The 13096-nt window shown below is 54.0% G+C and overlaps 1 protein-coding gene across 1 annotated transcript in view; it reads left to right on the top strand.

The window, feature by feature from the left end:
* Positions 1 to 13096, top strand: part of LOC121167154 (forkhead box protein P4) — a 49539-nt gene that overhangs the window by 14347 nt on the left and 22096 nt on the right. The window contains exon 2 of the mRNA XM_040996540.1: positions 5596 to 5828. Within this exon, the coding sequence (XP_040852474.1) occupies positions 5613 to 5828 (216 nt within the window). The 5' untranslated portion in view covers positions 5596 to 5612. The remainder of the gene's footprint in view (positions 1 to 5595; positions 5829 to 13096) is intronic.

The raw sequence follows: 13096 nt of genomic DNA, 5'->3' as shown, positions 1-13096 counted from the left end.
TTATGATCTCCCCCCGCCCCAGTCTAAGTTTTTGCCCATTTTGCACCTTCCTATTCTGTTTTCAGAAGTTCTATCTGGCTGTTATTGCAATCTGCATCCTAATCTTTTTTGGAGATAGAAATTATATCCATGAAGGTACTTCAGAAAGTCCATAGAAAATGTAATTTACAAAATAAGCTTGTCTGGATGCAAAAAATATTTTTTAAATAAGATTTACTTATTTTTGTTGGAAAGGCAGGTTTACAGAGAGAAGAGGCAGATAGAAAGATCTTCCATCTGCTGGTTCACTCCCCAAATGGCCGCAACAGTCCTAGCTGAGCCATAGCCTCTTCTTGGTCTTCCATGTGAATGCAAGGTCCCAAGGCTTTGGGCCATCCTCTGCTGCTCTCCCAGGCTATGAGTAGGGATTAGATGAGAATTAGAGCAGCTGGGACATGAACCAGCACCCATATAGGATGCCAAAATTTATAGGCAGAGGATTAGCCAATGGATCCATAATGCCTACTTTGCCTCACCCCCAAGAATTCTTGAACTACACAAAGGTTTTTCATAATGCACATTCTTTTCCCTATAGATTTTAGGAAGACCCTCTCAGATGCATGGATTTAAAACTGTTTTGCACCAAAATAAGCTTATTGTTTGATGCCACTTTCCACAAACGTTCTGAAGTCCTCATATGATAACTGTTTATAGTTCAGGTCTCATTATGGGAGGAGGGAAGGAGCAGCCACCTTGTCCAGGGTGCAGATAAGCTTGTGCTGGAGGTTCAGGCTGGACTCCAGTGTATCAGCCTCTGGTGTCAGGCTCCTAGCTCTGCTCCCTTCCAATAGATCCTAGGCTTAACGAGAGCTGGAAGCTGCTTGCTTCTTTGAATTGCAACTATCACCACCCTTCTGGGCACAGGTTACCTGTGGCCACTGCTGCTGAATGCATGGGTGTGCCCAGTGGGGGTACATGTCCCGGAGCACACTGAGGGCTGCTCCCTCCGTTCCCTCTCTCCTTCCCCCACGGGTAAACTCCAGGCATCCATCAGTCTGTTAATTACACTAATTAGAGATCGTGGAGGTGTTAATTGGAAAACCCTGGTATTGTGCCTATTTGGGGAAGAAAACGTCAATAAAAATTAATTGATGAGTTGGCAGTGCCAGCGGCATGGGTTCGCGGCAAGGAGCAGGGTGTCGTGGCAAATGTTACGGCTCAGATTAAATGATTGTTAATTAAAAAGCTACGATAATTGGGCCCAGCGTGATAGTGTAGTGGTTAAGGTCCTCGCCTTGCACGTGCTGGGATCCCATATGGTCGCTGATTCTAATCCTGGCGGTCCTGCTTCCCATCCAGCTCCCTGCCTGTGGCCTGGGAAAGCAGTCGAGGATGGTCCAAAGCCTTGGGCCCCTGCACCCACGTCTTGGGACCCTGCACCCACGTGGGAGACCTGGAAGAGCTCCTGGCTCCTGGCTTCGGATTGGTTCAGCTCCAGCTGTTGCAGTCACTTGGGGAGTGAACCATCAGACAGAAGATCTTCCTCTCTGTCTCTTCTCCTCTCTATATCTGACTTTCCAATAAAAATAAATAAGTCTTTAAAAAAAAAAGCTACAGGAATTAATACTTCCTACACCATATCGGCCCGTGAAAAGGCACAAAAGGGTTCTCAGCGTGTGGGGTTCCTCTTATTGTCCCCTCCCCACAAGGCATCCTTACTATGGGGGTCCCCGTTTTAGCTCCATAGTAGGTAGAGCTGGACACTTCCCCCTAGGGTAGAAGGGCAGACCTGGGTTAGCTCAGAGAGCATCCCCCACCTTGTATGAAGAGCAGAGAGCCTTGAGGGCAGTAGGCGCTCCCAGCAGCCCACAGGCACCCTCAGTGGAAGAGCAGCTGTGGCTTTGACCCAGCTTCCTTCCTTAGCAGGGAGCCTGTGGGAGCCTCCTACATGCCCCGGCTCAGAATGGGAGACCAGGACCTGCCCAGGTGCTGGACCAGAGCCGCAGACAGAAATCCTGGAGCAGCCAGGGAAGGCTGCGTGGAGGAGGAGAGCAGTCTCAGTGAACCTGATTCCCCTGCTTGTCTACAAAAAGGAGCAGCCAGCCCAAGGAGTAACTTGGGTTAGGAGCAGTGACTTGGCCAAGGTCACACACCTGGGTCTTGAGACCAGACAATCTGATTCCTGGAGTTGCTTCCTTTCTCTGCAGGGTTGTGTTCCTGCTCCTTGCTGAGCCACCTAGGTGTCTATGGAAGGAGCTCTTGGAGCTGCACCCCAGGAACAGGGCAGGGGGCCCAGTACTCTAGCAGGTAAGGCCTTTTGGGAAAGGTCCATCAGGTGTGACTCTGGAGGACTGACTGGTGGCTTGGCCAGATGGCTGAACTGGCTGGAGCTGAGACCATCTCACTATGTGGGCAGAGGGGAACAGAGGTCCACAGGACAGTAAAGGACAGGGTTGCCACCAGGCTGGTTTATAACTGAGCCCAGTGCCTACCTTCTCACGGACCCTACCCCTCACCCTCAAAGGTACAGGACACAGATACCTAGGCCTGCCTTCTGCAATCCCCCAACACTCTCCCCAGCTGGCTGGGCCCCAGACGCTTGCAGTCTGTGTACTCACAATACAGGGAATAGAGGGATGAGGTTGTGAAACTTGCTTGGGAGAGCCTGCCACCATGGGCTGTTAAGGTGGGATGGGGGACTGTGGGTGGGCAGATAGGAGCAAGGAAAGAAGTGGACTCGTGTGTGTGTGTGTGTGTGTGTGTGTGTGTGTGTGTGTGTGTGTGTGTGTGTGTGTGTGTGTGTGTGTGTAGGCTGAGGGCCCCCGGGAGGGGACAGAGCGTGCCACATGGGAATTAATGCCATTCATACACCCTGCGGAAATGACTTTTCAAATGCATCTAATCTCAAGCATGCAAATGAGAGGCTTGCTTCACCCTGTTTAATATGAATGATCGGCCCTTGAATAGCTATTATTACACGCCACATTGCAGCAATTATGTTGTGCACTGGGCGTCACTCTGGACCCCCTTCCCAAATAAAAAGACAGGAAAGAAAGGGACATGTGTGTGTGCATCCTGGGCTGTCCTTTCTCTGCATTTCCCCAAACTTGCTGCCCCCATCAAGTGTAACTTTGTGGCATTCCTGCAAATGTTGGAAGGGACACACTCCCCTCCCCAACCCTCTCGACAGGGGAAGTGGCTGGCCAGTCTTGTCCCTTTCTCCTGTGCTTGCAGGAACCCCCTGAGACTCTGGTCTTTGTCCCTTGGGTCCCAGGAATTCTCAGATCTCAGAGTGGCTCCCATTGGAATCACACCTCCTCCTTCCCCCATAACTGCTATGCACCCCAGCAGGGCCAAGGTTGGTTGAGAGAGCAGAATGGGCTCCTGCCATCCACCCCCCACACCATTCCCCTCGCAGAGTTGCGATCCAGACCCCAGTTGAGGGGGGTGGTGGGAGTTTGCAGGGGAGGGGGCTGGAGCCTTGGGCTCTGGTGGGAGGAGCATGGTGTCCACCCCATCCATCATTGGGAAGCCACTAGCCCTTAGGCTGACATGGCTATTAAGGCCCAAGACTGAGTGCTCAATCTCTTCCGAACTGTCACCCCCATCGTTGCCTGCACCCCTGGCCCTGTTCCTCTTATGAACCCAGGAGTGGAAGTGAGGTAGTGGGAGGTAAGCCTGCCCCTTGGGGCTCTCGGAGGCCAGAGAGAGGAACTGGGACAGGAAACACTCAAATCACAGAAGGCAAGGGGCTACCCTCACATTGCCTGCCCCCCCTTGCTGCTAGAAGGGACCAGAACAAGTGGCCCAGGAGGTTGGGCAAAGAGAGTTCTTGGGGAGTAAGCAGAGAGACTATGGGGATAGCTTGGGGGGAGAGCAGCACAGCAGCTTCCTCCTGTGGTATTTAATCTGCCACCCCGCCGGTTCAGGGAAATCCTGAGGTTCTGGTCCTGGCTGGGCTGGACAGGGTCACAAGGGTAGGAAGGACCGCTGGCAGAGTCACTGGGCCTTGCTACTTCAGGACCTGGCTGGCCTTGGCCCCTGATGTCTCTGTGCAACCTGGGCCAGGTGAGTGCTGTCCCCCCACCCCACTCACCCCAGGCCTTTATCTTCCAGTTGGTGAAGCTGGAGAAAGGGGCTGGTCAGGGTAGGAGGGAGACGCAGTACACTGGCCAGGTGTACTGCTGGCTTACGGATTGACTTTAAAGGACTCTTGAAAGGTGGGGGTTGGGGCCTGTTGCAGTAGCCTAATGACTAAAGTCCTCGCCTTGCATGCTCCGGGATCCCATATGGGCACCGTTTCTAATCTCAGCGGTCGTGCTTCCCATCCAACTCCCTGCTTGTGGTCTGAGAAAGCAGTTGAGGATGGCCCAAAAGCCTTGGGCCCCTGCACCCACGTAGGAGACCCAAAAGAGGCTCAAGGCTCCTGGCTTCAGATCAGCGCAGTTCCTTGGAAAGCAGCCGAGGACTGCCCAAAGACTTGGGACCCTGCACCCGCGTGGGAGACCCAGAAGAGGCTCTGGGCTCCTGGCTTTGGATCAGCACAGCTCCAGCCATTGCAGCCACTTACTTGGAGAGTGAATCAACGTATAGAAGATCTTTTTCTCTAGCTCTCCTCCTCTCTGTATATGTGACTTTCCAATGAAAATAAAATCTTTTTTTTTTTTTTTTTTTTTTTTAAAGAGGTAGGAGTTGAATGATTTGACAAACAAGGCTCCTGAGGTTAGGGCAGTTTTTAGATGTGTGAAAGTCAGTGGTGGCTGTAAAACCACATGCTGTTTGACCAAAATCCACGGTGTTCCCCTCCAGGGGATGTGGTGCTGGGGCTTACCCGTGAGCTGCCTCACTGCCCTTGACCTTCCCAGGCATAACCTGTTTCTGGGGGTAGTTTCTGCTGCTGCTGCTTGAATACCATTTCCTGTGTGATAGGGATCAGCTCTAACTCAGACACCCTGAATCCAGACCCTCACCTTTTCCATCTGTAAGACTGGCTTGGTAATAGCAGCCGACATTGAGCTGCTACTTTGGGCCAGGTGCCTCAGGTTTAGGTTCTTCAAAATGGGAGGTGGGAAGTGGGGTGGGAGGCTGTAGCCGATAAGCCTGGCCAGGCTGGGTTCCTGGGTCCCACGAGGGACTAGCCAGGGGGCTGTCAGTGCCCTGGGGATCTCCCTTATCTTGATGGGGACCGTTACAAGGCGGGGGTGGGAGGCACTTACCTGTCTCTGCCTTGCCCCACCAATTCCCAGCTGATGCTGGTTCCCCTTCACACTCTGACCTGGATGGCTAGATGGAGACACCCCAACAGGCTAAGGATGCAGTCCCTACCATGCTCTGCTCTCCTGGAAGCCAAGGGAGTGGGAATGTAGGGAAGAGGTGCATGGGGAGGCTCCAGTCTGGAGTTGCCCCTCGCCAGGCCTTAGGGGGATACTACACCCCACATAGGGTGCCCAGGAGCTGGCTCAACAAAGCTGAAGAGCAGCAAGCACCCCAGAATGGAAGTAGGCTGTGAGGTAGTGCTTGTGTTGTGAGGGGCTTTGCTACACTGGATAGAACCTGTCACTTGCCCAACTACCCGTCCATCCAGCCTCAGCCTCTTCCTTACCTTGTCCCCTCCAGGTCCCGCTTAGAGCGACATGATGGTGGAATCTGCCTCGGAGACAATCAGGTCGGCACCATCCGGTCAGAACGGTGTGGGCAGCCTCTCTGGGCAGGCTGATGGTGGTGGCAGCACGGGGGCTGGGACCACAGGGACGGCTGGAGGCAGCACGGGCAGGGACGCAGCCCCTGGCAGCGGAGACAGCAATGGTGAGATGAGCCCAGCGGAACTGCTGCACTTCCAACAGCAACAGGTAGGAGCAGATGCCTCTCCTGGCTGGCCTTGGGGCAGGAGGGGGCACACCAGGCTACATCCCACTTCCTCACAGCCGCACTCTTGTTTTAGTGGCCACTTTGAGCCCGGGGGGGGGGGGGTGCTGAGATGGTAGAACTTGGAACAGTCCCAATGTGCCAAAAGGATGGACAGACGCCTCCAGTTCTAACCACCCCCTCTCAAATCCCCTCCATCCAAGCAGTGAGAAGATTTACATGTCCAGGCACCAGGGGTCAGAACAACTGAGACAAAGCATACAAAGAGGGGCCTCTGGGGGATTCAGTCTGGGAACCCCTGTCTGTGTATCCTTCTGCCCCCCATCATCCCTGAAGGGAAGATTTCGGGAGTTCAAGCCCAGCCTCTGAGAGGCACCAGGGTGGGGAGTTGGTTGGGTGATGACACAGCAGGGGCCCCAGGTCCTGGCTCCACCCCTGGGGGAGAACGGGGAATCATGCTTGGCAAGTTCAGGAGAACCAGCTCAGCCTGGCCTGGGATTCCCCTCCTCTCCTGTGAGGCTGCTGCTGAAATTGCACCGTCGTAGATGCCCTGGCCAAGAGGGGCTCTGCTAGGAATGGAGAAGCAGGACCCTGGACGCCACTCCCCTCCCTATACCCACACCCCAGCCACAGGCATGTACAGATGCACGTACCTGCTGTGTCCCCCCGCCCCCACTTGATTCTGTAACCGCTGGAGGGTCCTGGCCTTGAACCTGGCTGTCAGTCTGGAAGTGGGACTGCCGGCCAGTTGCAGAATACCAGGATTAAATCCCTGCCAGCAGGGTGATTTGGGTTGCATCTCTAGCCTAGCCTCCCCAAGTTCCAGCCTCATGATCTCTGGGGTAGTCAGGTTCAGGTGCAGCTTGGAAGTGACACCCTCTCCCTACACCCTGACTTGTGCCTATTGTTAGAAGGGAGGACTTTAAAGTCTCTTCCTCTTGCCAACAGTGGAGGCTGGGTCAGAGAGGATCTTAAGGGTCCTTGGAACTCACTGGCCTTTCCCAAGTCTTCCTTCACCACACTCCCTTGGGGAGGAGACCCCCCAGAACCAGTGCTTTCTGTTGGGAGACAGAAGGCCGAAGGACAAACTTTTTTTCCCTTTATTTTTGACAATCTTTACATAGTTAATTAGGGCAAAAAGGTTCAAGGGCTACAGGAAAGTGGGTAAGACTATTATTTCCACATTGTTTTTTTCCTGTATCTGGGGTAAAGGGGGAGATAAAGGAAGAAGCCCCACCCAGTCTCCCACCCATCCCAGGTCCCTGATGTAGGGCATGCTCCAAGGGTCTTGCTCAAGTGGTTTTGATAGTTCAACAGTTATGAATTGCTGCCAATCTCGCCATTCCAAGCATAATGAAGTTGCTGCAGAATCCACTGATTGACATAGTCCACCTTAGAGTCTCCGTTTGCCCAGTTTTTCACTGCCAACATCTGGCTGGGGTAGTTGACTGATCAGTTCTGTCCTCTGTTGTGATGCCAGGTATCCTCTGCAGGTTCTGATAGACTGCCATATCCTCCATGTGCAGCTGGTTATGCTCTCCACTGCTCCGTCTGAGCCTCTGAGGAGGCTCGGCTCTGGCACTTGCACTCCATGGCAGACCATGGGTTCTGAGTCCAGCAGTTTGATTGGGGAGATCCCAAAAGAAACTTTGTCTGAGGTGATCCCAGACCAGATTCTTGTGTGTACTTGCAAGTACAGGGCCCGGTACAGTCCATCGCCCCAATCAGCTGGTGGTTGCAATTGCTGGGTCGGTTCTGTTTCCAGCTCTGTCTTCCACTGGAACCAGTGGGAGCTGCAGCCTAGTCAGAGCAACCCACAATAACCCCCACCAGGCCTGCCCCCTGCCCTGGTTCTCATGCTTGCCAGCATGTGTAGTGGACTAGTCCAGTCTGTCCCACATCCCATTCAGCTCGCATACATGCGAAGACAAACTTTCCTCAAAACAATCAGCTCCACCAGGAGCCAAGGAGGCCAGCTCCCCCTCTCCCTGCCTGTGTATGGCGCGCTCCAGGAGCTAGGAAGAACTTGGAGTGGAACTGAGAAGGTTGGGGTGGAGACCGAAGCTGGAAGGTTTCTTTTAGGCAAATGAGTTAAGGGAAGAGTGAGAGGGGTGCCGTTGGGGTGGGGAGGGACAGGACTGCTTGTACCCTGCAGGCTTCCTGGGGCTGCCGTGCACACACCAGCCGTGTCGCACCATCTGTAGTCTGCATTCCAGTTATTCCTGTTTGTTTTGGGGACTATCCCAAAGCCCTGGAAAATCCTATATCTGTTTCACAAATAAACTGGGGTGGGGAACTTGGAGGCAGGCAGAGGGCTGTTTTATCCATTTGGGCTCACGATGGGCATAGTGCCCGCGGCCAAGGAAAATATTTGAGACTTAGAAAAAAAAAAAGAAAGAAAGAAAGATTTTGTTGGCTCCAAACCATGAAAAGATCCCTGCGAAATTAAAACGACAAGCTTTTCTCAGCTTCTCCAGGAGAAGGGAGCTGCCTGGAGGCCCTGCCCCATCCCCTCCATGTCAGGAGGGGGCTGTTGAGTGACACCTCCTTTGGGTGTCCCAGCAGCCACAGGTCCTGTCTGTGGGGTGAGCAGTTGTGGGAAGGAAAACCTGGCTCTTGGGGTTTCCTCGTCTTCCCTCAATCCCAGCCAGGAAGTCCTTAGAGGACAAGCAGATGCCTTCGTCTGGGGCCTTGGGTCTCCATGTGGCAGCACCCTTGTCCCTAGGAGGTCCCTGTCCCCTTTGTATCAATCGTACAGGGGAGGCAGTGAGAGGGAGACCCCGATCTGTGCACCTGATGCAAAGGCTGCAGCTGCACCTCAGCTTCCTAGTTCCCAGCTTAGGACTCAGCACATCTTCCTGTGGCTCCTACCCCAGCCACCATGGGCCTGGAGCACAGTAGGTGCTAAATCAATGTCTGGGTGAGTAAGTGAGACTGTCATTTCCAACCTCAGCAGGCTACAAAGCAATCGCAAAGCAGCCCTGCCCACTGGCCCATCTCTGTGACCGTGGCATTCGGTGGGCGTGGGGCTGTGTGTTCGCCTTGCTGTGTGCTGTGCAGGCTCTCCAGGTGCCTCTGCTTTTGTGTGTCAGTCTCCATCTCTGTGCTCTGGGCAGAGCGGTGCTGGGCTTTGGGTGTAATGAGCTGGCTGAGGAGATATAGACAGGGCGAGTCACAAGTCAGGCCGGCCACTGTTCTCTAGGCTGAGACAAATAGTGCCGAAGAGGGCTCCGCGTCACTGCAGAACAAGAGCTGGCGCTGGTTTCCATGCAACCAGCCAGCCGGGAGTTTGTTTAAACACAGGCCGAGGGGTGACCTGGACTGCCAGGCCCACTCCAACCAGGGTCCCTCCCTGACTGGCTGCCCTAGCTCGGTGTTCAACACCCCAGCGTCCAGCTTCCTTGGTGAGAGTGTGGTAGAGCCACACGCATCTCGGCTGTCTTGGGCCTTTCACCGAGGCTGTGGTCTGCCCCGTCCCCAACCCCTCTGGGAATCTTCCCTGAGGAGGTAGCACAAGGGCCTGCAAATGCCCATAGTGGCCAGTCACACTTGGCAGACACACATGGAACCTGCTTCATGACATGCTGGAATTGGTGACCCCCAGACAGATGCAGGTGTCAGTCCTGCCTCCATCCCCTCCTCCATGGAGGCAGCACCTGCATGCTCGTGTGGTCACTGTCTACCACCATGGTGGTGATCTTTGAAAACTGCCTCTGCATCTTAACCTTGCTTTGGTGTCACCTGTCTGAGAAGGTTCCCAGCTTGGGGTGCTTCCCCCAGTCTCCCCGCAAGCACCCTTTTGAGTTCTCTCATGGAGGCCTGTGAGAGCAGAGGGGAAGGATGAGTCGAATTTAGGGAGGTGGAGGGCCTGGGGACAGAAGCGGGGTTGGGGGGGTGTCTGGTCTTAGGTTTAGTGGGTGCATTGGCCAGCCTGCCTGGGAAGGAGGAGTTGTGGAGAGGGTGATGGGCAGAGCTGCTGGCGGCCACTCTGAAAAGTGTGTGGGGGGGGCCTCCAGGGCGGGCACTGCCATTGTCCACGGGTTGCAGGGGTGACAGGTCAGTGAGGGTCAGCGGAGGGTTGCCTAGCGTCGGGGAACTCCCACTGCAGTTGCTGTGGCAACAGGGCCAAATCCCACCCTGTTCACATCCTGTGAGGAGATTCAAAAGGGCTGGGGGGGCTCTGCACATTAATGGGCTCTTAGCTCCCTCTCCCCACCAACTCCCAAAGAGATGGTGATGGGGGGAGTGGTCAGGGAGGTGGGGGAGGGGAGCAGAAGAATGGAAGAAACTTTTCTTCCCCTTCCCTTCTCTGCCCAGCTCAGGGGGAGGGACTGGTGGTGGTCAGTGGGCCCCGCCCCCACTCACACTTCTCTCCCACACCCTGCCCTTTCATCTCAGGGTCCAGTCCTTCTGGATTCTTCTCTTCCTTCTGGAGAAGCAGTCAGTCCCCAGCCCGAGATTCCAGGCTGTGGGAGGAAGTGGACTGACCTCTCTAGAGAGGAGATGTGGCTTCACACCAGCCCACGCCAGTTCACACCAGCTGCTGTCCTCTCCTCCACCTGAATGGGAGTGGGATTATAAGAGACCAGGTCTGGGCCAGAGCTTCCCCACAGCAACTCCCACCCTTTCTCCCCATTTCTGGGTGGGAGATACTCCTAGGGAGGGAATCCCTGGCTGTGGGGAGGGTCTCCATGGACCATCCCCTCCCCTCCCTCACTCCCTTTCCCCCACAGAGGGCTTGTCCCTGCTCATCAGACAATTGGGGACCGAGTCCATGCAGCATTCCTCTTCCGAGGAGGTGAGTTTTTAGGCGGGCGGGGCTGAAGCCCCCAGGGCAGGGCTTGGCCTAAGAAACCTGGGTGGGTGACCTGGTTTTCATCATTGGGGAGCTGACACCTTGATTCAGAAAAGACTAGCAGGATTCTCCTGGAAAGGAACTTGAGGCCCCCTCCATGTCCCCACCCTAGATCTGGGCCTACTGTTCCTGCAGAATAAGTGGCTTGACTCCTCCATCCTGTCCCTGACCTCGGACCCGTCCCTTACCTCAGCACTTGAGGTTGAACCCCAGGAGTAAAGGAAGTCCCCCCCAGGAGCCGCCCACCTCTGCCCGTGCACCCCCAGCCCCTGTGATTTTTGCTCCCTGACATTGTCAGTTGCAGGTCCTTGTCTCCTGTGGCCAGTTCCTTGCAGAGTGCAGGCACTGGCAAGGTACGTAGCAGGGAAGCACCCAGAACCCAGGACTGTACCCAGGACGTGTCTCCCACCCACGTGGGCCCGCCTGTGTTTGTGCATTGCTGGTTTTCATTTTAATGGTTCTAATTTGAGAATGTGCCGATGTCGTTTTTACGAGGTTGGTGTAAAAAAAATTTACAGCCTTTCCCAAAAAGCTTTTTTTTCCCCCCTGCAAGGAGAAAAAAAAAAAGTGTGGAATCAGTTCTGGGGTTGTTATGGTCTCCTCTCCCCTCTCCTCATCTCCCTTCCCTGTGTCATTTCGTGTTTATTTCTCTTTGCTGAGGACAAAGTCTGTCTGGTCAAGAACTTGTTTCTCCCCAGGTCAGTTCCTCTGGTGGCCAGGGCTGGCTGACCTCTGACCTGGTCCTTCACTCTCTGGTCCCTGTAGAGTTGCCATGTTGAGAGGTGGTTAAAGAGTTGCTTTCTGCTTAATTGAAATCAATGAGTACTTATTAGGTACCTACTATTTATTAGCAGTGAGTCAGTGTCTACCCTTGGCAATTTTATCACTTCTGTTCAGGAGTCTTCAATGATTCTTCCTCAAGAGTAAAATGAAATTTTTAAAAAGTTGTTCCTGTACACTGTGGCTCTCATACCCGCTCTGGGCCTCTGCCCTTGGCCACTCTGCTGGTCTCTCCAGTTTAATCATATGCCCAGATAGTCACCTATAATGCGCCAGCTGTTTCCTTCACCTTGAAAATACCTCTTGGAAAAGTCACCTCCTTCTGATGTTTAGCATCCCCCACGAGAGGCTTTTCCTGGCCACGTGGTAGGTGCAGGCAGCCCACTGGCTGTGCTGCCCGCCTTGCATGCTGTGTTACCCATCTGCCTACTGCCTGTTTCAGCCGGTCAGCCTGAGGCCCCCACGAAGACTGCCTGGTCAGCGTCCAGCACCTTGCGTGTGCCTCACATGCTACTGGTCAGTCATTGGAGGTACAGGTGTTGGGCCCTGGGCACGTGCCTCAGGTTTGGGATAGAGTCAGGTGGGCAAGTCCCCTCCAGCACTCTTCCAGGCTGCATTGCAGCCAACACTAGTGAAAACCCGTTATTAAGACAAGTTGGGGATGGGAGGGATGTGGTATGTGTAGGAGATTCATCCTCTGCCCAAGGTGCTAGTGTCCATCCTGGCTGCTCCTACTCAAGGCCTTTGGCCTCTGCACCCACATGGAGACCTGGAAGAAGCTCCTGGCTCCTGGTCAGCCCAGCCCCAGACTTACTGCCTATATGGGGAGTGATCCAGCATATAGATGAAAGATCTCGGTAATTTCAACTTCCAAGTAAAAATAAATAAGTTTGAAAAAAGAGGAAGAAATGGAAAGAGAGAGAGACAAGTTAAGCCCAGCTTTTCTAGAACTCACCAGAGGCAACCAGAAGAGGCGTTGTGTATAACAGGGAGCTGTCTCACACCACCATCCCAGTAGTGGCACAGTCTGTGGTGCCTCCTCCATGCTGCCCTGGTAGCTATCCGTCGCCTCTCCACATAGGCACTCTTGGATGCAGGCTTTGCCTGTCACCACCGTCGCCTTGTCTCCCGGAGACCGCTGTCCTCATGTGTAACATAACCAGAACAGTGTAACTGTGTGTGTGTGTGAAGTCCTGCCTTTGGAACCGCTACACTGGCATAACATGCTGTGGGGTCATGGCCAGCCAGGTGGTGACCCTGAACAAGTCCCCTCTCACTCCCAGCTCTCTCCCTGAGCCACATAGGGCACGAGGAGACACCTGTCAGGTGAAGGGACTGCTGAGGGACCTGGCATATGCCTTTTTTAGGAATATACCCCCATTACCAGTCCCTACCCCCAAATTCTCAAAACAGGAAGTAAGGAACCCTTTACTCTAAGACTTGTGTTTTTCTTCTCTTTTCTTTTTCCTTCCTTCCTTCCTTCCTTCCTTCCTTCCTTCTTTCCTTCTTTCCTTCTTTCCTTCCTCCTTTCCTTCTTTCCTTCTTTCCTTCTTTCCTTTTCTATCTTTTGAAAGGCAGAGTTATGGGTGGGGGGAGAGAAAAATCTTCCATACAGTT

This window comes from Ochotona curzoniae, unplaced genomic scaffold (genome assembly GCF_017591425.1).
Source record: "Ochotona curzoniae isolate NIBS_2020 unplaced genomic scaffold, NIBS_Ocur_1.0 patch341, whole genome shotgun sequence".
Lineage (NCBI taxonomy): Eukaryota > Metazoa > Chordata > Mammalia > Lagomorpha > Ochotonidae > Ochotona > Ochotona curzoniae.
This window is presented reverse-complemented; position numbering and strand designations above follow the sequence as displayed.